Source organism: Acanthaster planci, linkage group LG10, assembly GCF_054643075.1.
Source record: "Acanthaster planci isolate LZ-2023a linkage group LG10, COTS_SCS, whole genome shotgun sequence".
NCBI classification, from domain to species: Eukaryota; Metazoa; Echinodermata; class Asteroidea; order Valvatida; family Acanthasteridae; genus Acanthaster; species Acanthaster planci.
Genome location: NC_141786.1, coordinates 13,470,244 through 13,494,534, shown reverse-complemented (window position 1 = coordinate 13,494,534; position 24,291 = coordinate 13,470,244). Strand labels below are relative to the sequence as shown.

General features: G+C 38.7%; 2 protein-coding genes across 14 annotated transcripts in view; one reads left to right on the top strand and one right to left on the bottom strand.

Moving 5' to 3' along the window:
• LOC110988328 (SID1 transmembrane family member 1-like) overlaps positions 1–24,291 on the top strand; it is a 203,106-nt gene that overhangs the window by 106,361 nt on the left and 72,454 nt on the right. For 12 of the 13 annotated variants that reach the window (XR_015426620.1, XR_015426619.1, XR_015426621.1 and 9 more), the window contains one exon: positions 22,173–22,275. Coding sequence is in view for 9 of the 13 variants with exons in the window: in XM_087141957.1 (XP_086998083.1) it covers positions 22,173–22,275 (103 nt within the window). In the remaining 4 variants the exon portion in view is untranslated. Of the gene's footprint in view, positions 1–22,172; positions 22,276–23,350; positions 23,457–24,291 lie in introns of all 13 variants that reach the window. The other variant, XR_015426622.1, reaches the window with a different exon arrangement.
• On the bottom strand, positions 7,178–11,435 carry LOC110988329 (uncharacterized). Its single transcript, XM_022251723.2, has one exon. The coding sequence runs from the start codon at positions 11,381–11,383 to the stop codon at positions 10,559–10,561; it is 825 nt and encodes a 274-aa protein (XP_022107415.1). The 5' UTR covers positions 11,384–11,435; the 3' UTR covers positions 7,178–10,558.

Below are 24,291 nucleotides of genomic sequence, written 5' to 3'. Positions count from 1 at the left end.
CTAGCAATACAGTATGTGCACTAAATAACCTTTGACATTGTGGCACATCGTTCCCAACGTGGTATCCATTTTTACCTGTATAATGGGTTCCTGAAAAACACTTCATCACTGACTCGTTGTGTTTTTTTTATCAAGAATATCTCTAAACAATGGATACTGATAGAAAAATGTTGATGAATGCTAATTTGGGGAGGGGGACCTTGAAAAATAGTACTCTGTGTACTACTCTGGAAATGTTGAAAACTTTGGATGACCCCTAGGCTGACAAACACTTGTAAATTTGGTGTATATGTACAGTGTTTTGCATCCCAAGTGTATGGACTCTCATCAGTCCAATTTCCAAACTTGATGATATGTTGATCACTCCACAATAAATAATAAAAATCTAAATACTTTTCCCCATGATGTGATACCTACATTGCATGTACAGAAAAATTTTCCTCAACCAAGTTAATTTGCATCCAACCAAATTATACGTCTCTGTAAGAATTCTTCTACTGTGAATATGTTGCGAATAAAAGCAGTGGAACATACAGAGACTATATGCTTATTCATACTTAAGTTGGAGCCAAACCAACAACCCAGATTACACACATGCAGTGAAGGTGGAAGAGTAGTGCTCAACCTTAATACAAGATATTGTGACCTTAGACTGCTGTTTACTGCCAATGATAGTAAGATCTGACTTTACATTAATCACTTCTGCCGAGGAGTTTCAGGCACCATGTGTTTATACGCATAGCGGGGGTGCCCAGTTTCTGACAAAAGAGCTGGTCTGTGTAACTGTACTCGGAACAAAAAACCTGCTACTTGGAATTGCCATTATTTTTCGACTTCCATTTTTTCGAAGGTAATCCAGCACTGTTTTGAAACAGTATACCACTGCTTTAGGTATAGCGCTACTGTGGATTAGCACCGTGGACAAAAGTGCTCCAGGGCCCCATTGATGAGCGAGACAGTGCCGCTGTTAATCCAGCCACGTATGAAAACACGCTACTGGCATTCACAGGAACAAAGGAAATTATGCAACACCACTCAATTCTGGGCTCTCTTTTACAGGGCTGGGTTGAATACACGGGCGTCAGTGAAGTTTGCCTGACAGATTAGAGTAGCCACCAGAGAGTTGTTTGTGTGGGTGTAAACATCCAGTGTAAATGTCACAAACATGAGCCTTGTGGAATTCCACAATCCAACTTGAACTGGCCAGACAGAACACCATTTAGTTGTACACATTGACTCCTGCCAGTCAAATTAGACTTAAACCAGTCTAAAGCTACACAAGATATCGCAACTTTAAATTGAAGACAGTTCAATAATATTTTTTAGTAAACCATATCAAATGCAACACTGGGATCTAACAACACAAGCAGAGTGACGTGCTGGTAGTTTATTTTCATCAAAATGTCATTCCCTATTGCTTTAAGTAATGCAGACTCAGTGCTGTGAAAGTTTATGTAAGCTGATTGACATGTAGGATACAATGAATTGGTAACTATACGTACATGAATTTGTTCATAAAAAGCCCTCTCATTTAACTTAGAAATATACTGAGGATTACTAATAGGCTGAAAATTCTTTACAGCTGTGGAATCCAAGGGGAGAACAATGGCCTCCTTCCAGTAAGTGGAAAATGTACCGGTTTCTATTGAGCTTAATATTTCTGATAATAACTAGTATCAGAACGTCCAAACATTTAATTACTGATTGTGTTGGCATTTGGTCTAAGGAACACAATTTCTTGAAACCCGCTCATTAAGACTCCTAACACTTTGCTTGGTAAGTGACAAACATTTGTCAAACAGTACTTGTCCTGGTGCGTGTGTCTCTATGATAGGCGTTTCATGTGAAATTGCAGAATCAAGCTTTGCACAAATATCAGTGATCTTTTAAATAAAAAAATGACTTAAAACATTGGCTAAAGATGGAATTTGTATATTGAATGTGACACATGAATTAGGATTTGGTTTTAACAATTCATCAACAGCATTAAAAAAACATCTAGAATTACAACTATTCCTACGAATAAAATCAGTGTGCAACTGTTTTTGAGCAACATTCATTAAATACGTTGTTTGGTTTCTATACACGTTAAAGAATTTCAGATCATCAATATTCCTGGTAGTCAACCATTTCTTTTCTACCTTTTAATGCAAATTCTTAAGCAATATTATCTCCGTATTATACCAAGGACAACTAATTGTCTTAGTTTTAAGAGGTGCATGGTCATCAAACATATTCAAAAGTGTGGTGTTACAGCACTGCACAAGGTTAGTCAAATCATCCACAGATTTAGAACACAAAGTGTGCCAACAAGATCGGCATTGATGGAGTCAATATCAGTTGATTTTATGTTCCTTGACGTCACACTCCTTACTGGCAATTGGCAAAGGTGGTTTTTCTGGAGGTGTTAACAGTATACAGAATGGAAAAATGATCAGAAAAGAAAATGTTAGAAACAGTCAACTCATCAATCAAGTTATCACACGCAGGAGTGATCAGGAAGTCTAATATGTGACCTCTTTCATGAGATGAATGCCGAACATCTTGTTGCAAACTCGTCATTACCAGCAGTTCAGAAAACTGTATTGCTTTAGAGTTATTAGGTGTATCCATATGAATGTTAAAAGTCTCCAGTGATGAGAAATGTACAAACAATTTGGAGCAATTTTGCACCAAGTCATGACCATCCGTTAAGTCCTGCAAAGTCTGACAAGGATGTAGTCCCAGAGTACAGTGCTGTAATAGGCCATGTTTGAAGCCAAAACGTAGTAGAATGGGTGTAGCCAGGCAAATGTATAACTTGTTGAGCAATAAACATCGTGAATAATGTCAATCTAAGTGTCGCGGCTGCAGAACAGATACAAAGAGGCGAAGTGCCCCCCAAAATTCAAAAATCAGGATTGTCAATATCCAAACTACACAAAACTCACCCAATTACACAGATGAAAAAACAAAGAAGCAGATGCTCCAAAGATTAAAACATGGTGAAGAAGAACAGAAATGAAATAGGATTAAAACAGGCGTGATAGGGAGGTAAAAACACAGCTGGCAGCTGATCAACAGTGCCCTCACTCCCTGTCCAAAATCCTCTTTGTGTATTGCCCACTTCAAGCATATCCAATACTAAAATTAATGAACAGTCCAAGGGGAAACCAATTGTCTTGCCCACCAAAATGTCTTGGTTGTGGTATCCACGAAAACTATGTTTTGGTTACCCTTACCACATGTACTACGTGATAACCACTAGATCACATTACATCTATAAGCCATGCAAAATACAGTTCAAGTCGTTCAGAAGAGTAATTTTGGTTGAACTATTTCATTTCATGCAGTGGTGTGTGTTGACTGACAAGTCACATAAAATCCTTACTTGTTATTCATGTTATTTGTTCAGTTTTTGTTGACAGACACATTATGAAAAGAAATTTTATGGTTCAACAGCACACAGTGGTACAGCCAGTGTAAGAAAAGTGAGATGAATCATGCATCCCTTACGTTAGTCCTGTTTACAGTCTTTCTGTGATCGCAGGAACTGTGACTCATCAATGTACAAGTAAAATGTGAGCTGTTTTCATTGCTTGCAGCTCTAATTTTAGACCATGTGTATCCACCAGTTTTCCCGAATGAGCTCAAAGTCTTTGTGTTGCTTTGATACAGTACTGTTCAAGGAATGTTTTTACCCTGAAATCTGTCTACTCAGTGAAAATAGTTTTTTAAACCTGCTTTACAATGAAGCAACTATCAATGAATTGTCCCACACAAGGCCCCTCTTGCTTTTTCCATTCACATGTATACATGTAGTTTTTTAAGGAAGTAAACTTTGAAATAATTGAGCTATTTTTACAGAACTGTGGACTTGTGGACTTGTACTTAGCTCCCCTCACTTGAATATATAACCAGTCTGCTACATGTACATTTAGTACCACAATTGCTTATCAAGTCACATATGTGTATTCAATAGGTTGTTGAAGCCTTGAGTTTGAAAAAGTGTTCACAAATTGTTCCTCTTTGACACGTCAGAGTATCCATTTGAACATGTCATAGAGTGTCCTTTGGCACATGTTATGGGGTGTTCTTTGGCACATGGCACGGGATGCCCTTTGGCACATGTCATGGAGTCTGCTTTGGCACATGTCATGAAGTCTGTTTTGGTACATGTATGTGTCATGGAGTGTTCTATATTTGGCAGGTGTCATGGCGTGTCCTGTGGCACGTTTCATGGAGTCTCCTTCAGCACTAGTTTTCTTTGACACATATTGTGGAGTCTCTTTGGTAAAATGTGTTGGAGTCTTATGCAAAATTACTCAAATGAAATTACTCAAATATCAAGTGACGTTGTTTGGTTACGAGGTGCATAAGGTTGATTGTTGGTATCATCCATTTGAATGATTTGAGAGGAAGGTACACACAGACATGCATCTTTTTTTTATTTTATTTCAGTTTAAAAATGGTATCAATTCAGTGAGTCGTACGACTCATAATGATTGATTTACAAATATTAAAACCATTGAAATTATTAATAATTAAAATTCAGTCAAAACTCTTGCAAATTTCCAAATAAACCACGTACGACAGCCACAAAAACAAATGACGCCCACACCAACAACAAATACATGTATTGCACTTAGGAGGAGCAAGTTAAATTGTCAACTAAAAGGAGAAAAATCACTGCCGACTTTTCGTATCTGGAAGTATGGCAAATTGGGTTAAAGAGACCATGATTGCTTCTAAGAAGGCGGAAATTTGGTAAGGAACTACAAAGTGGAGGGAGTAAAGATCTATGTCTTGAGTGCATTAAGGATCTTGCAAATTTTTCTAATATTTGATTTCGCCGTCGTTTTAATAATGGTATGTTAAGGAATTCAAGGGCAAGTGAGTATTCGAAGTTATTATTGTAACCTAGAATAAATCGACATGCACGTCTTTGAATACGTTCAATTTGGTCAGATTGTTGAATCGTGAGATCAGATGACCAGGATGGTGAGGCATACTCAAGTAAAGGTCTAATATACATAAGGTAAATAGTCAAAAGGTCATGAGCCGGGGCATTGAATTTTTTCAAGACACAAAGTATATACAAACGTTTGGCAGCAAGACTTGTCATGTGATACCTGCTTGGCCCACTTCAAATCAGCTTGGATAATGACACCAAGTAGTTTCAGACTGTCAACCGATTCCAACAATGTGTTGCCAATAACAACAGTAGGCGTAACTATTTGTTTTCTCATGAAGGAAACAAGCATAAACTTACATTTTTCGGGTTTAATATTCCATTTCATTAACATCAGATAGTTCAGACAAGCTGCCTCACTCAATAGTGGTTATCCTCTGACCAAAGGCTCGAATATTGGATTCTCGAAAAGGGTGCAAGGATATGCGCCGAGAGGTAGGTATAAGGAGTGGTTCACATGCACTAATGATAACAGTCTTGTGATCACTATTTGCAAAAGGATTAATAATGACTGGAGGTTGATAAAGATCAACCAAGTCGTGAAGACTTGATACAATAAATTCTGCCCTCTGGTTGGCATTGTAACTAGCTGGTGTAATGCCAACCCCTGAGTGAAAGGTGTGGTGTCTGGATCATTGAAGTCCCCAAGAATCATGAGGTTAGAGTACGGATGTTCAGATTTAAATAATCAGCAATGAAAAGTAGACTTTCTATGACCTCTGCCTTGTTGGGGGACTGAGAGGGGCAATAAATGACAGCTAGAAATACATGTTGTTTTAACGTAGAAGCAAGTGATAACAACCAAAAGAACAGAACGCAAAAACAGTTGTGTAATTAAGACTTCAACTTCCTTTTATTACAAGACACACCCTTATATACACACACTACACTACTTAAACCATTCAACTGTAAAGCAAAACAAAAGCGAATGGAACCAATGTCCAGTCAGCATCTTAGTTAGCTACATGACAATTTCAGGAATTTCTCAGGTGAGTGTAGCTCTCTATGAGGTACTTATTTATTTAAAATCACACAATACCACACATGTACAGCACTCGATTGATTGAAACTCAGTTTAAGCCATAGGGTTTCAAGATGGCTGGGAATGAGCTGTGGATCAACACGCAAAACATGAAAGTCAGAATGTGCATAGATACCAACTCCCCCATCCTGTCGATTGACATGGTCCTTTTGAAACAGATCAAATCCAGAAATGGATAAAGAACTCGTTGATTTGTTGTCATTAAGCCGCATTTCGGTCAGAACAGTGATGTCCTAGTTGTTTGCTCTCATTGTTGCAACAAGATCCTCAAATATTGTAAAGACCTCACATTGGCAAGAAGCAGAGATGGCAATTTGCTGGACTTCCATTTTAAATGGGTACGACAACGTTATGTCGATTGCACACAGTGGTCCTCTGGGTAATGGAAGGTCTATTACCAATCAGCACAGGAATTTTTCGAATGTTGTTGGTACCAGCTCTACATCCCCCTACACTCCTTAGCAGTAGACCTAACATGCAATGGAAGTTTCACATTCCGTCGGTTACGTAATCCATACAACTGCGAAGCTGTATATCTAATGTTAGGAAATGTTTCCGTCAAATGTGGTTGAGGGCAATTACAATTAGCGTGAGTAACTCCAGAGTTCAACAGCTTTGTACACGTACTCATGTATTGGTTTTCGACATTCTCCTACAAATCGTAAGAACTCGGATTCAGTGAAACATCCATAAACACAGTAATGTCAGCAGGGGGGTCATGCCCAGGTATAACTAGGCTAGTCGATCCATGTTTTGACCACCATAACAATAGGTGTCCTGAAGCATGAAATCCCAACAAAGTGCATAAGGAGGATCACTTAGCCTTAACAAAAAATGGCGATAGTACTTGGGGATATCCTGTCATGCCACTAACGACAGATAAATGGTGGTAATTCTCCAGCTGTATGAACAAAAATTTACTATACCTGTTCACAAATCTAAAAATCCTCTGGTCTGATTGTGCTGCACTGGCTGTAGCAAATGACAGTATGAGTCCCACACAGTGCATGTAATTTACTGCTGTAAAAGCCATGATGGCCGATAGCTGTACTCTGAAGTTGCAATAGAGTCAGACAATAACAGTCAATGAAAACGACATCCAAAGACTCCAAAAGATTACAAATTACAAAGAATAGGAGAGAATCAACTGTTTGTAATAAATAAGAACGAACATGAAGATGGCTGTCTTGAAATATATCAGTTTATTCCAAATGGATTTAGTTCCTTTTTTGCAGTTTTATGTGATGCTATTTTGGCAAGTTTAAGACTGGGCAGGATTGGTTACCTTTAATACTACGAACTTAGCAAAAATAAACATGCACACATCTTACAAAAACATTAACTTGATCCTATTGCTATACCTCATACATATTCATGACAGATCACTGAACTCTCATTTGTGCATTCATAGTCACGCGCCAGCTGCTATTTGTTGTTGTTTGCCAAGCACATACATGACCATTCACGGAAGTAAATACGCACACATTTTTAACTGGCACCTTGGTGTATGTGCACTTGTGGCATCACCCTAGCAACTGTATGCAGCTCATATGGAAAGAAAATCAGTTTTTTTTTTCAGCTGAGCGATGCCTAACTGGAAAATATTGTGGACAATAAGAATTCCTCCTCCACTAAGAAGGTTGTCCAAAACGCGGTGAAAATGCTCAAAAATTACTGTGTTGCAAAAGGATTGAACTTTTTTTTACATAATCATGTTTTTATTTTCAGAGGTTATTAGATAAAAAATGTATGAGGTATAGTAAAACAAATAGAAAGTGGCTTATTTTAGTTGGACAGTCGTCATTAGCTCCCCTTGGTATTGGGGAGTTAACAAATTAGTTCCCTCGGCTTCAACCTCAAACCATGTTATATTTGTATATTGCCATGCATCAACACAGCAAAGTCTGGCATACAGCATCTTTTTAACATATTTACATTTTTAAATACAAACCACACATGCTTAATGATAAATAAGAGTTTGTTTCCCTAGCAACTGATGAAAAGTTGGCATATTGTAAGACCAATATTTTGTCAATCTAATTTTTGGGTCGACAACACATATTGTTACTGTGCCTTATGGTAATGATCATGAACCAACTTCAGTGGTCCTGCCACTATCATTTATCAGCAGTGTTGAATATCTCGGTTGTTGAATTGTAGAAAATACATGTACCACACGTGCAGTATTTTGCAGTTATTTCAAAGATGGATTTGCACCGAGGATGAAATTAATTTTGGATTTTTTGCCTGGCGGGACATGTATTTTAGCACTCTATACTCAGTGTAAGCCCCGAAGGCTTGTGAAAAAACCACAAGCGTACTCAGGTGGGACTTGAACCGTCAACCTCCTACTTACTAGTGCAGACGTCTTAACCACTCGACCACCAAGCTTGCTGGTGTCGGCTGGCTGGCTTGTACAAGTGGTTAAGACATCTGTGCTAGTAAGCAGGAGGTCGTGGGTTCGAGTCTCATCCAAGTACGCTTGTGGTTTTATCACAAGCCTTTGGGGGCATACACTGAGTATACAGTGTTAAAATACACTTTGCACAGGGCAAAAAAAAAATCCAAAATCAAAAACATCCAAAATTAGTATTTTGCAGCTTGAAGACAACTTCGATCGATCGATGTGGATAGGAAGGGGGAAAATATCGCTTTCACATTGACATTTCACAAAGTGTGAAAATAGTTTCCCACATGTATGTAAAGGCACTTGAGTATTTTTCTGCTTATGCAAGAGAGTGTGGAATAATTTTCACACTTCTAAGAGAAGTGAAAATATGTTCTCAATCATGTGAAAAACTGTGAAGATGTTTTGAATTGTGGGAACTTGTTTTCATGTATATGAATAAAAATTAGTAATGTGAGAAGAAAAACTGTTACAAGAATTTCTGACTACTAAGTTAACTTATGCAGGTACTTTTGATCTGTGACAGGGAGTGGTCCTAAAGACATATAAGCACATCGACCACCCGTCTAATATGCGTTATAACAGTGATTTTGAAAAGTATGGGCAATCGATCGGGAAAAATGATGGATAGCTGGGCATTTAATGTGTGTCCATTGTGTGTGACACACTTACATTACATGTATTTGTTTACATATGCTCTCAAAATATGTTCACTTTTTGCTCTTCCCTACCACCGTCTCTTCTTTTCAGATGTTGCATCCTCATCGTGTTGAGTCTACGTAGGCCATATTTTAATGTAGGTCATTACGTTAATACCCCTTGAGAGCTGCAGTCTAGAATCGCGTATGGCCTAGTGGGTTAATGAACAACTGAGTCGGCCCCCTTAAGCTAGACCGCGCTGAACGTTTGGTGGGAAACCCCACTCAGGGTTACAAAAATTAATCATTCAATTGCATGTTTTTTCCTCTTTTGTGAGGTTTGTCTGTATGAAAGAAAAAGTATGATTTGAACAGATTGTAACCTGTTCTTTTGCATGAGGTGTTGCTTGAGTTTGTGAAAACTGACTTTTACCATGAAACCAGCTCTCGACAGTGATTGACAAAACTCAATAGTTGTTGTATCAGAGGTCTAGTTATGCAGCTGTCATGCCTGTCATACCGATATTTTTTGTTTCGAGGATAGCATTCTGGTCATTGGGTTGGTATGTCGGTCGCTTATGTTGGTTGGTCGGTATGCTCGTCGGTGGTTTTGTTGATCGCTTGTCTAGGTTGTCAGTTGGTATGTTGGTCGGTTGGTATGTCGGTTGTTGATATGTTGGTCGTTTCGTATGTTGGTTGGTTGGTACATATACATGTATTTATGTTGGTTGGTTTGTATGTTGGTGTAATCGTTTATTTGTTGGCTCTGTCCTTTACTGCATATTTTTTTTTTTATAGTATGCATTGTTAATTCGCCTAATCTGTGGTATTTGTTCTTTAAATATCGTACTCTGTGCAATTTTTTAATATTCAGTTATTAATTAAATTTATTTATTTTTTTTTATGTCAATTTTAACCTCTTATTGTGTATATTGTAAACCAAATATTTTTAGTCTTTTGACTTTCTATTTGGTATTAAGAAATAAACTGTAAATGAATGAATGAATCCATTACATCACAAGCTTCTTATGAGCTTCTACAAAAGTAACTGCCCCAAATGTGAATATGCATAAAAATTCCAGATTTTTTACTCCCTTCTTTATCGGGTCATTACTCATGAATCATGTATTTTATTTGACCTGGCTGCAAAAGTGGGACATATGCACAACAGTATTTTGCATTTTACAATGGCCAAAACAGTTGTGAGCTGTAGAATTGAAGATGACTACAGGATTGGATGTTTCCAATCTGTTTCCTTGGAACTCAAGTTGGCAACTAGATGCCAACTGTAATACCTAACGGAACTAATATCAGCTATCTGCCCTGTAACCTTGTTACATTTGCATGATATTTACCTATTCTTGTTTGGAACACTTATCTTCTTTATTTACAATGGCCCAATTGTTTCCAGTAATTCTGAACAGCTGTGGTATTTTGGTAATAACGTAGTGTTGACTCTGAAGTGTTGTATTATCAAGTGCACATTATCAACTTCCATTTTCCCCATAATATTGGTAAATTCAGAACTTTGGGAAGAAATATGTCCTGTGCAAATCAAATTCTCCACTTGCATCCATGTCTCTTGCGTTTGCTGAGCGCATCACATGGTTACTTATGGTAACAGGTAGAGCCCGTATGTTAGCTGGTGGTACACTCCCAATTCTTTGTAGTCGTCTGCTTGGAGTACATTGTGGTATGTGAGCAGCGCTGCATGATGGGCTAGTATCTGCTACATCAGGCGGTACAGATGACCCATGGGAAACACATGTCTGTTGTGTCAGCATGATGACTTGAGAGTTATTGCTTTGAAATAGGTTGCCATAATGAGATTCATTTATATTGCCATCATTGGTAAATGAATGCATTGGAGATGGACTTAAAAATGGGTTTGTGTTTGGTTTGATGGGTCTAAATGCCTCAATATTGTGTGTTATGGGAAGCCGCACTTTAGCTGTGTCATACTCGTCACCCAGCGTAGAATCATTGGTTCTCGGAGATGGGATGTCCCTTTCCCAGTTAACACTGTTTCCTGTGGCACCATTTCTCAATCCACGCACTGGGATAACTTTCTGCTTCAAGCATTTACGTTGCACAAAGAGAGCAACAGTCATAATGATGAACAGTAGTAAGATGACGCAGGCAATGATGGTGACCATTACAGGTACTGATATACCCTTCTCACTGATAGAGAGTGATTTTGTGTTGATCTCTCTACATTGATCTCGTAGCACTGCCTCTTTGTTCAGGGACACGTTGTATAACACGGTGCTTATACAGATTGTGTATTGCTTTCCCGCCTCTAGGTCCTGTTGAAAAAAAAAAGGTGGCACATGTAGCTGAGTCATGGGTGGAAGCCATGAAGTTGACTTACCTAAATATAACTCAAAGTTTGTTTTTCCAAGAGCATGTTTTCCAATAGTGTTACATGTATGACACAGAGAAAATCTGAAAAGAGGGAAAGGTGCATGGCCAAGCTTAGCAGTGCACTTGGGGTGTCCACAGCACCCCACCCCCTGGAAATTAAGGTACAAAATGCCCCTTCAAATAATCTTTAAAAAGTTATGGTTAAAAATGGTTATTTTTACTTGAATTTCACTCCGTAAATAATAAGCTGCGAGGGAGACTTTTTGATCTTGTAATTAATTGATTTTTCTTTATGTTAACTGAAGAACTGCTTTCTTTATAACTCCAACCCTAATACACATTTCAAAATATTAGGTAAAATTTTTGCTTTCCTGTGGCTTCCCACCAGAAATGTTGAGAGAAAAGAAATGAAAAGATGTACAAAACGACACTGCTATAACAAACACTGCTGTAAGCTGGTATTGCAAACATCCTCCTTGGCTCCCCAATTGTCTGTGTATTTCAAAACATTGAAAAGTTGCTTAATTAAATGGAACATACTTGGGAGTGATATAATGATGACTTGAAAGTTGAGGACAATACATCACAAGTGAAGGAACAAAGGACATAAAAAAGTGCATTCAAACTACTTAGTTACATGTGGGGAGTACATGTGTATGAATGCACCTATACCCATGTGGAAAGGCTATCAAACATGGGTTTTCGACGTGAGAAACTTTTTTATGCTACAAAGGCAATGATATTTACCTCAGAAAATTATGGAAAGAAAAAATACATACATTTACATACATAAAACTTAGCTTTTGTTTCTTAACTTGCAGAAATCTTTGCTAGTTTACTTTGCTTGTTAATTTAGAGCATTTTTCAACAATGCATCATGTTGTGTGGCATGCAGTACAAGAGAATGTTTCTTTGTGCAGCCAATCTACATGAACATGTATTTTGTTCTGTTTTTAGCAGGTGGAGCTAATGTAACCGTAATGCATGTTGCTGGGATATTTGGCGATGACTCAAAGTTTAATTATATATAACAGGTGTTGCCCTTACCCAACGTATATTAATAAACACTGTATACTCAGTGCTTGTCCAAGAGCTTGCCTCTCGGACAAGCAGTGAGCATACAGTGCTTATTAATATACGTTGGGTAAGGACAAAACCTGTTATATATAATTAACATCTCCCAACGTAAAAATACATCTTGAAGACTCAAAGTTTATTTCATTTTGGGATTCAGCTTCCAATGAAAATTAATACATTAAAGGAAAAGAGTTAATACATGTACATTGAATAAAATGTACATGTATGAAAGTTTAATGTTCATGTATAACTTTATTGTTTGTATGTAAGTGGGTATTGTCAGCCAACAGAAACATTTGTTTGGTGTGCTGCAAGAGAGCATACAAAATTGTAAGGATTGATTCCAGAAAATTCCATGGAGTGCAGATTTGCTATCATTGTATGTATTGTTAGGTTCCTACGAAGCGTTCCCCTATATGCACAGAGATTACAGAGTACACATTATCTCTGTTACACACCCGCACACTCAGCTCACAGCAAGCGTGCAATGATCATTTACATAATACATGTATTGTACACAGAGCATTGTGTACCATGTGCAATGCAATTGCACCATGCTGCGACATATACATTTATGCCCTTGAACCATTACAGCACATTTCCAACTTGGTCATTTTCCCCCAAATCTTTCTTGGAGTCGATCCTACTTTCAGTCACACATATGACCAGTACATTTGACCCACACAGACCCACACTTCAAAGCATATACATCCTGCCAAACCACACACTGAAAGCCTGTGTCCAGTCATGGCAGCGCAAGGTCAACTACCTCCATTTCACCCCATAAGAATTATGTGTAGATTTCCCAGCCATGCAGAGACTAAGGGTTGTACTCAACTAAATGTACCAAGAAAGCTTCACCCATTCCTCTCCCTTAGCACACCCACAAGCAGCCTTTTGCCGTCCCATTCTCAAACTCCTTAGACTTTATTGCTCTCCAGAAACTAAGTCAGTGAAGACCAAGTGTGCGCAACATCCCCGTAGAGTTTTCCTCTGTAGACTTTCTACATGTATGAATCATTCATAACCACCCCAATCCAGTGCTCTCATTGGCTAAGATGTGGCCCAGAAAGTCTATATCAAGCATCCAACTCTGCTGGTCAGCACTGATCATTCCTGAGTCGCAGCTCCGGAGTAACAATTTATTGACCATTCATGGGTGTCTTGCCAGCCATGAATAGCTCCCAAATAAACAGCTCAGATTTGGACGAACAGTTCCCAATTATTGCTCTTATGATAAACATCCCATACAGTAATATCCAGCCTCACTAGCAGCAGAAGTTGATTATTGTAAATTAAGATGATGTAAATAATTCTTCAGAATAAATCAGCAGTGTGTGTGTAAGTCAATCCAGTGACTCTCTGCATGTATCATTATTTTTGATAACGACTCCAAGCCCACCCAAGGCTGAGCAGACTAATGCCAGTGTTTCAGCAAAATCCTTGCAGGAGTCACAGGCAGTAACATCTATGCCAGACATCACAGTCAAATCTACAGGTGCAGAGCAAAGCAAGTTTCATTCACCCTGAACACAGCCAAGTCATAAGCTGGACGTTTCTTTCCCTCATCAAGGAGAATTGAACGGCACGAAGTCATAGGAGGGCTTTGTCCGACCACTGATGGGTCTTGCTAAGGTTTGCAACTGGACTGAAGAAGAAAACCTATTCTGGCTTGTGAGCAGTCTGCAAGGAATGGCTGCCAAGTATGTTTTTCAGCAACTTGATCCTGAAGCCATCAAGTCCTTTGACACCTTAATAAAGGAGCTTTGCAAGTGGTTCGGCAAACGCCAATTGCAAAACTACTACATCGCACAGCTTGAAACCAGGAAACATCAGCCCAAAGAGAGGCTGACAGAGTTTGTTGTCTTACGTGGCTACTCAACAGCAGATCCAGTTACCAGGGAGAACATTGCTCTTTGCCACTTTTTGAAAGCCCTCTCTGACCAGAAGGTCAGCTTCTGTCGTCATGACAAACCCCAAGTCTTGTGAAGCTACAACAGCAGTCAACTATTTCCTGAGCCTCCATGATACCACAAGCTCTGGTAAGTCACATTGTGGGAACACCGTGCAAACAGCTCCTGAGGCTGGCAGTGTGTTTGTCAGCACGAAGCAGTTTCAACAGTTCCGGGACAACCTCGACTGACCGCTGAATGGAATCATCAAACTGATAAAAAAAAGCCTGTTAACAGCTACAAACCCGTCAAGCCCATGGAAGCAAACAGAAGTTTGCCAAACCTATTAAAGCCAACAAGCAGAAAACCGATGACGTCACTTGTTTCAAGTGTGACAAGCCCGGCTACTGTGCGAACAAGTGTGCCGAAACAGCGGCTTCTTTAAAGGAGGTCATTGTCATACCGCCAGAAAACTAACAAGGACTGTGTCGTCTGGCCTGGCATTGGTTTGTCCCAATGAACAGAACACCATCTAAAAGAAGACAGCAAATTAAACGCATGTCTGGGGTTTCACATGTGCAGATGTGCAGCACACCAAGCGAACTATTAGTTAACACTGGAGTGGCGTCGGCCATCATTTCATCAGCTCTTTTCAGCCAAATGCCCACTAAGAAATGCCCTGAATTCAAACCCCTTTGTAAAGGTACAAACATGGAAACCGTAAACAAAAAACTTATTCCCATTGAAGGTGTGGCTACGGTTGACACCTTGATTGGTGGACAGCACTATCAGTGGGATGTAATTGTCGCCTCCATTAGTGATGAGGGCATCCTCGGCAATGACTGTCTATATCACTATGACTGCAAGCTTGCCATGGCATGAGAATTGCTGGTAACTGAATTCCATGGACAGTCAAAGGAGCCCCTCCCTGTGCAGTCAAGATTACACTCAAACAACAAACTGTAAATTCCTGCACGCAGTGAATGGGTTGCAGAAGATAAAGTGGATCGTCATGGACTTTGCCCCATGTATGCGGTCATCAAACCAGCAAGCCTTCGTCATAACCTGGTGGTCGGCAGTTCACTCATCGATTCCTCTCAAACGGACATTGGCATTCCAGTCAGACTTATAAACCTTTCATCTGAGAACATTGAACTTCAAGCTGGTACAACCATCGGGTACCTGCATGAAGTTGATGCAGTTGAACTGTTTGCAGAGCTAGAAAACTTTGAAGCCAATCATCTTTATCATGTCATGCATATATGCAAAGAGCATGCCCGCCCAACGTCATACACATGTAACCCAGTCAGCTCTGCTGCCCCCAACCCCTCAAACTTCTGGCAAGTGATCAGAAAGTTTGCAAGATCTGTACAACAAAAGTTATAAAAACCTGTCCTCACACAAGCAGAAAACACTGCATGAATTCTGGTAAAACATGAGAACACTTTTGCCAAAGTTGCAGAGGATTTAGGAAGAATGTCGATAGTGCAGCACATTATCGACACTGGCAACACAGGCCCCATTAGACAGCCTCCCCATTATCCTCCAAAGGCATTTCAAGTGAGGAGAAGAGTTTTTGAGAGACAATTAAAGATGGTTGTTACACAAGAATCGACATCCTGAAGGCATCACCAGTGGTTTTTGTAAGAAAGAAAGGACAGCACAACTTCATTCAGGATGCTGAATGATGTCACACGTCGTGACACATACCCCCCCATAGTTGATGACTGTCTACAGTGTAGTTTGCCTCAGCGGAGTGAAACCATTCAGCACACTCGATCTGCAGTCGGGTATGTATTTCATTATTCAGTAATGAGTTAATTAAAAACATAATTATTTTAATATTATTTTTATCTTTTGCACATTTATTTTCTAAAACTTGGCTTTGCTTACTTTAATGATAGTGGTTAATTTATTATGGCAAGATTTGTAGCAAACTTAAAGGAGGTTGGATTCCTGAAGTATTTTTGTATAGTTTGTTTTATGTTTAAGTGAGTTTATAATTCCATTCGTCATCCGTAATTTAATTTTTTTCTTGAGATTAGTTTTGTATAGAGGAAATTGCTTTCATAAACTCTCAAAAAAATGCGAGTGAAAGTTATCAAATGCATGATTTGGGTCATCTGTAGATGTGATTTCCCCATTTGCTTGATTTAGATCAATTTTAAACCTTTCAATTTGATCTACCTTGGTGCGTCTGAAGGAACAACTGGGCTTAACCTTAATGTTACCTTCAATACCAAAGGAAGATACATGTATCTGAAATACAGGTAAATGATAATAAATGGTCTTAAACTCAATTACGTGAATTGGTATTAGAGAATATTTAGAAAATGGGTTATTTGATCGGAGTTCTTTAAAATGCTTCAAATATTCTGGTGAAAGCATGAAAATTTGGTTTTAGTGTTCATTGCTTTGTATTTATTAGAAAAGGGTCAACTAAAAAGTATGCTGAATTGGCATAATTCTTGGAGTAATAGTTCCGTTGTATGTTCTCTTTGATCTCTTCCCACCTTACTTCCCTTTATTGCTCAACCACGCCTTTCATGCAGTCCCCTTTACCCTTTGCCCTTTATCCAGCCTGCAGCTTTCTTGACCTTTCCTTTTGTCCTGTTACATTCATCCGTGCTTGGTTTATTCCCTGTTTGCTAGTTCTGTCTACTTGTCATTTTGCCTTTGAGAAAGATTCTACTGGGATTGGAACATCATCAGGCCCGCCATATTTTGGGATTTGTATTTTAAGTCACTGTAGTCAGCAAGCAGTTTGCAGCAGTTTTGTATTATCTTAGTAACAGTTTTGATCAGGATCCAAGTCATTAATATTGGTAAAACGTCAGGTTGATGTAAAGGGGTTAAATTTTAAAGTTTTCAGACGAATTCTTTTCATTAGTTTGAAATTTAAGAATGGTCAAATCGAAGTCATCACCTAAGAGATGATTAAATGGCAGTATGTTGGGAAAGTGCTTTCGGCAATTTCCAAACAAACAATTCCAGGTGAAAATGATGATTGTTTTACAACATGTACTACACTTGCAAACCATCACTTACAGATTAGTACTAGTCGAGAAAAATGTCACGGCTGACATGATTGACAGTCTTTTCAAAAGAGATGCGCCACTTAAGGAGGAATTGCCCACGAACACCTGTAATCAATGCAAATTAATGCCCTAAACAGTGAACTACTCTTAGGGTTTTAAAGCCTGGAATGTCGATTTATGTGACCACAATGAATATGGACAAATGGATTGGTGTGCACTGTACCTACAGATGTGAGATTTGGTTGCAAAACACAAGACAAACAAATATCAAGAGGTGTACCATAAGATGTGCTGGAATATTTAAGGGGATAATCAAGTTACATGGACCAGGAAAATCAACTCAGAAATGATGATGAAAGCATGGCCGGGGTCTCCGAACTCGGACAAAGGGAACAGGGCTTTGTAACAAAAGATCATACTCAGAACAAAAGACCAGGCTGCTGGGCATTACTGACATTTTTTCACTCTCAAAAGTGGAGATAATCCTGCCTTGTTTTGAAACAGTATACCACAGTTTGGGGCATTTAGAGCGAGCGGATTACCACCAGGGACAAAAGCGCTCCACCACCGCAGCGATGAGCCACACAGCACCGCTGCATGCAAATCTGGCCCCTATTGAAAAGAGGTCAGCAGTGCACTGAGCCAGGTTCATGAACAAAAGAATATTACGTAACACCACAAAATCTAGGTGCTTTTTACAAGGCTGCAGGCCTGACTGAAATACTCAGGCATCAGATTTTGTCTGTCAGGCTAGAGTGGACACCAGACATGCCTTCAAGTGTTTGTAAGTGTCCAGTAAATGAAGATACGAATTTTCAAAGAATTTGGAAAACAGAAAAAATGATAAATATCCCACCCCAGCATCATCAACATTGATAAATGCCCCGGCAGGAAGTGGTTAATAAGGGTTTAAATATGTACTTGGCCAGTCTTAAATGTACGTTTAAGAGTGGCTCACGAGAATGGATGCGACTAATGCCCTAGCCACTGGTGAGGGCATTATCACCGTTCGTTCTCTTGGCCATGCACATATTAATTCCCCTTCATAAATACCTTTTTATTCAAAGAGTCAAAAGAAGTTAACGTATGATGGATTTCAAACGATTTTGTTCAAAAATGTTACTTTCATTTTCCTGAACACCCTCCATCATTTTATGGTATATTCCTTATGAAAGTTGAAATTGAATCCCCTTAGATGAATTTGGTGAGCACATGGAGCGTGGGACGTACACAGATTCCTGACCAATCAGCCTCTATTAAACTGTCTTGTATCCATGTGCCAGTGCATGATTTACACAGCAGCATTATCACTTCTCAGCAGGCATCAGAAATGTTAATGCACAGTCATGTGACACATTTTGACCAATAGGAATAGAAAAACTGTTCCAGGTATTTATGCATTGAACATAAAAGAAGTTTAACATTTTTAGCAGGTATTATGTACATGTTGATCTATTTCCACATGTATTATACAGAATGAAATTTTAAATGCATTTTCATTCTCTCGTGTGATTTTTATAAATAGATTGTACAGCATATGATAATTTTCCAACATCATTGTTGTAGCTTACCCTTAGCATAAACTGTGTAACAGATGGATGAATAATTTGACTGAAGGTAACACCTTTTTCGCCAAACTCATTGTATTGCACCACATATCCTGCTATTTCCTTTGTTGTGTGTGGCATCTCCCAGCTAATCTGGATTGCTCCTGAAGTGAGCTGAGTCACACTGATGTTTTTTGGTGGTGAGATAACTATTTCACAGAAGTTGCCAATATATAGATGCCTACACTTGCACTGAGGTCGCTTAAATTTATCGTAGACACATTTCCCTTTATTCCTGCAGAGGCCTGGAGTACAGCTTACTTCAAAGCCAGGACTTTTCGGTTGTTGAAATATAGTTGAGGGTGAAGGAACAGAAGTTGTTGCAATTGAAGTTTTTGGCATGTGCTGTAGCACTGTAGTTGGTTGTTCCCTCGGAGGAGATATTGTTGTCGTAGGATTTGTAGCTTCTATTGTTGGTTTGTACATGTAAGTTGACCCAGAAGGTAAACTGGGTAGTTCTGGTACAGCTCCTGGTTGACTAGCAGGCTTGATCGTTGGTAAGTGAAGTCTGGGATTTAAACCTGCTCCTGCACCTGGCATGTTGTGATGTCCAAACTGTTGACCAGAAGAGTCATCAAATAGACTAATGCATAGCAAGTAAAAAAATACAATGCCCATATTGATGAAATGCTGGTGATTTTATTCACACAACTCCTTTGAATAGCCACAAATAGTTGGTTCATGTGAGTGTGACATGACTTCTTGTAAATGATGACTACTCCTAAGCATCTTAATACACATAATGAGGGGTATGCAAGCAGCAAGCTCCTCTAGCCATAGAGCACCAACCCTCCTGAGACGGAAGTTACAGATTAAGGACTGTTCCATTGTTAAAGGGGTTGTTCATATTGGACTGTTCATCAAGATGGTTTTGCATTAAAACAACATGTACATTTTTATTTTACAAACAGTACCAAAAAATAAGAGAAACTTTTATTATTCTGCTTTATTGTTGTAGTCGTTTTTCAGTGGAGATAATTGTTTGTAAAACACCTATAAACAACTGTACGTATAAAGGGGCTCTTAAGTGAAATTGTAGGATAAGTGCCATGCATCCTGGAAGAGGAAGTGACTTATAAGGCATGCGGTTCCACACTGAGTCAGTGACATAAAATCAAGAGTTGAAAAGTGTGAGGTCATTATAATATATATAACTGTAAAAGGAAAATAAACCGAGGCTGATATATATTTTAAAAATCAGAAAATTAGTGTGAAAGCTGCATGCATGGGGCTTTATTTTCTTTGATACTTTATTCATGAAGATACAGGTACCTTTCATTGTGCATGATATAATTAATGGAGGATGCAGATGCATCCTCCGTTTAGTCACTGTTACTTGTTTTTGAATGGCTTGACGAGATTAAATGTGCACGATATTGGTGAAACTCACATTCAGTCAAATTAAAGTCAGTGCCTTTCATACAATGATGCATCGTGACAAATAGTAAAATGTCATGATGCTGTGTTCATGTGATGGTTTTGGTTTATTTTAACTCTCCTGTCGCAGCCAAGAAGCTGAATTGTAGGCCAGATTACACTCATACAAAATTACCAATAATTGCTAAAGAAAAAACATCTTAAAGAAAGAATTTACTCAGAATAAAAAAACACTAGTTAGAAAAATTCCAAAAATTGGAAACAAAAGCAAGTTCTTTAAAATGTCACTGTAAATGTTTATAATTGTAAAATTATAAACAATTGAAATAGGACACACGGTCTACAATAAGAAAATTACAAGTAGTTCTCATTCAGTAGTTGCAGCTCACTGCACATATGATCATATGACGTATGACTTGAAATATCAATGGATAAAATAGTCCAAAACGCCCTTTTTTGTAGTTTTTCGAGTGATTCCCGTCATTCATTTGTCAATCCAGAATGCCAAACAGGACATGCTTATTCAACGGTAGGTCTGATATATTGCATGTACACAGTTACAAGATCATTGATTGATATGCCACAACATTTAAGCTGACGTAACAAATAAAGCCTTCTATTAAAGGAATTACTCATCACGGTTACCTGGATATCCCATCTGAGATTATTTTGGATATTAATGCCAAGAATTTTAAGACAGTTTAGTTGATCAAGTGTCGAAGCACCTAAATTCATGTCTGGAATGGATAGCGCTCTTTTTAAAACAAACAGTCATTGCCTGGCATTTATTAGGATTTAATTTCATATTACTGTCATTAGCCCATTGGTTTAGTCGATCAAGTTGATTTTGAATCAAGCTAGTTTGAACAACATCGCTAAATGTGTGGCATAGTGTTAAATCATCTACATATTTATAGTGAATGACTTCAGGAATGTTCGATCCGGCTTCATCTATCATGACTAAAAAGGCAACAGGTCCCAGTTTGGTGCCCCACAGAAAACCCGTATCAATAGACCACCATTCAGAAATCTCATTTTGATAACAGACTGCTGGGTGTGCTCAGAAAGGAAGCGACATATCCAAGGAATGATAGATCTAAGAACACAGGATTCCCTTAATTTAGGAATAAGAATATTGTGGTCCACATGATCAAAGGCCTTAGAAAAGTCTGTGACAACAATAACAGCAGAGTTTTTGGCCGAATCAGTATCGCAATGAATTTGATCCAACATTTTAATCAAATAGTGAGCAGCTGAGTTGTCTTTAAGAGAACCAAACTGTTGTTTGTCTAAATTACATTTGATATAATTTTTGATCCAACTAGTTACAAAGCCTTCCATGACTTTTACACAATACATAAAGGCCAAAGCATATCAAACAACTAATATTTAACATTTAAGACTTCTAAAATTACTCTTGTCAAACAATTAATAAGTAAAGGTAATATTATCATTTTATCCTAAAAATTGGATAATGCTATATGAGCAGATATGATTTTTTTTTTAAATGTAAATATTAAGGAGAAGCATGATTACTAACTAAGGTGAATGCCCCAACATGTACATGTGGTGTTATTTATGTCTTATTTTTTCATTTTCTTTTGAGAATTAGAGACAGTTTAAGAAACCTCTTTAATCCTTGAAATTTTACTCCAGTTGTTATTTAGATACTGATACCAGGTCACGTGCTGAGCATAATAAAAAAGAAAGTTAATTGAAAATATGCCAAAAATTGGTAGACATCCTCATGATGTTTCCTTTTCCTGATTTGATTAACAGGTGTTTGTATCAATTTACTTCTATATTGCCTTTGCGGTACTTCATGTGATCACCTGCTTAGCTGTTAGTACACAGATCTACTACATGGGAACATGGAAATTAGGTAAGACTTATCACTTTATATTTAAGTGGCCCATTGGAGAGAAAAACAAGAGGACACCAATCTATTACATCCTTTCAGTCCTTAGTTACCAATTCTTATAATGCAAAATAATAGCTTTCCTGGAAGAATAATTACACAGGAGCTTATTCCATAACTACCCAAAAACAAACAATTTGTTAGTTAATATTTGGATAACTGCAATTGAAGGACTGTACCTTTAACCTCACAAAGTGTAGTTGTGAATTTCCAGTATCAATTGACTAGCAAAATGCAGTATGTGCATATGTGAACACAAAGAGATCTGTGGGGGGGCGTCAGGTTGGGGCAGTGTTTGTTTTTTTTCTTCACTCATTATCCTGTAATAAGCCATTTAAATTCATGTGAACATAATTTGAATTGTCCATGCTAGAGACACTGCCTTGCAGTGGTACACTGTTTTAAATGGATAAGAAGGGCACAAAGGAATCAGTCCTTTCCAGAGAAAGTGGTTGCTATGCAAAAGCTTGTCCCGAATCACGAGGGATAGCAACAGTGTCTTCAGTCAGGGGAATTCAATTTGCTGTGTTTGTGTGCAATAAGATAACACAGCGTACCGGAGTTTATTCAAATTTAACTTGCAAAAGACTTGTAAATGCTAAATGCACTTTTGGATGATCAGATATAAATCAGTTTTCGGTTCAAACTGTCAGATTGGCAGTCATGCATAAAATCCTTGGTCCACTGCACTCAGCCTACCCAAACAGTCACTACATATGCAAATTTCCAATGCACCTATTATTATTTGCTGAAAGACTTGATCATCCATAGTGCACCCTGGCCTCCCACAATGCATTACGGTCATGCTGCCATGTTCATCCTTTTTCCTCAGCGCCATTATGTAACAGACATAGCTTTTTAGGCATCTTTGAATTTTGAGTCTTTCTTTCTTGCTGCATGGTTCTATCGACTTTTATCATCCTTTACTCCTTCCTGAATGAAGTATTACCTTTTTAGTTTTCTCTTTTTGTTGGTAATAATGTTATTTCTGGTATTTTGGTGATGTTTTCTCTAGTTTCTTTGTATGTGCATCCTGTAGGGGCTTATTATTGATACCACGAGGTGCAATCTGCTTTGATGACCCTGCCGTACTTAGTGACAAGCCTAGCCACTTGAACGGGCTTAATATATTTTAAGTAGCCCAGGTGAGGATAAAGACCTAACCCACTCAAGCGGGTAGAACATATTTTAAGCGGCTTTAGATAGGGATGAGGCCTAACCACTTGAGTGTGCTGAATGTATTTTTAAGAGGTTCAGACGGGGATGAGGCCTAGCTGGTCAATCTAGAGAAAACTCGCTGGGATCCAATCAAGTCCCTTGTTTCTGCCTGCAACACAGGGATAAAGGCCTAGTCGTTTGAACACAGGTACCAGCTGGGATCTAGCTAGGCAACTCTTCGGGGAGTCTGAGGATGATTGACCACTTGAGCAAGGGTACTGGCTAGGATTTAGTGAGGTACTTAGTCTCCACAGTCTATTGCCGGTTTACCAAGCTACCCAAGACTCCTGAGAGTGCACTCCATCAGTTGTCTCCTGCACCTGTCCATAGCAACCGCTAAGGCCAGAGGAACTCACAGGCTGCGCCCAACTTATCCTATTTTCACATCCCCAAGAAACACCTGGTCATGCCTTGACCAATCATTCAGCCTGCTCATACTGGCTTAGACGAGGATTGCTCTTCAATTGATCTGCCCCCAAAAGCACTCCTCTTTTTAATACGCCCTTCTGTATCCATGAATAAACCTCTTCACCAGCAATTTTGTCTGAGCACACTTTCACTCGCCAGGACACTGAAAACACAAAAGTAAGCTCCCTCTGCTATATCAGTGTCCTGTGACGAGAGCTTCACGTGGGTGGAATTGTTTTTCACAGCCTCAGGGCTGTTTCAATTTGAATAATTCACTATTTACATATTCAACCTTCAATTTGATGGAATATCCAAACATTATGTCACACCAACCGGCAGATTATTTATGAAGAG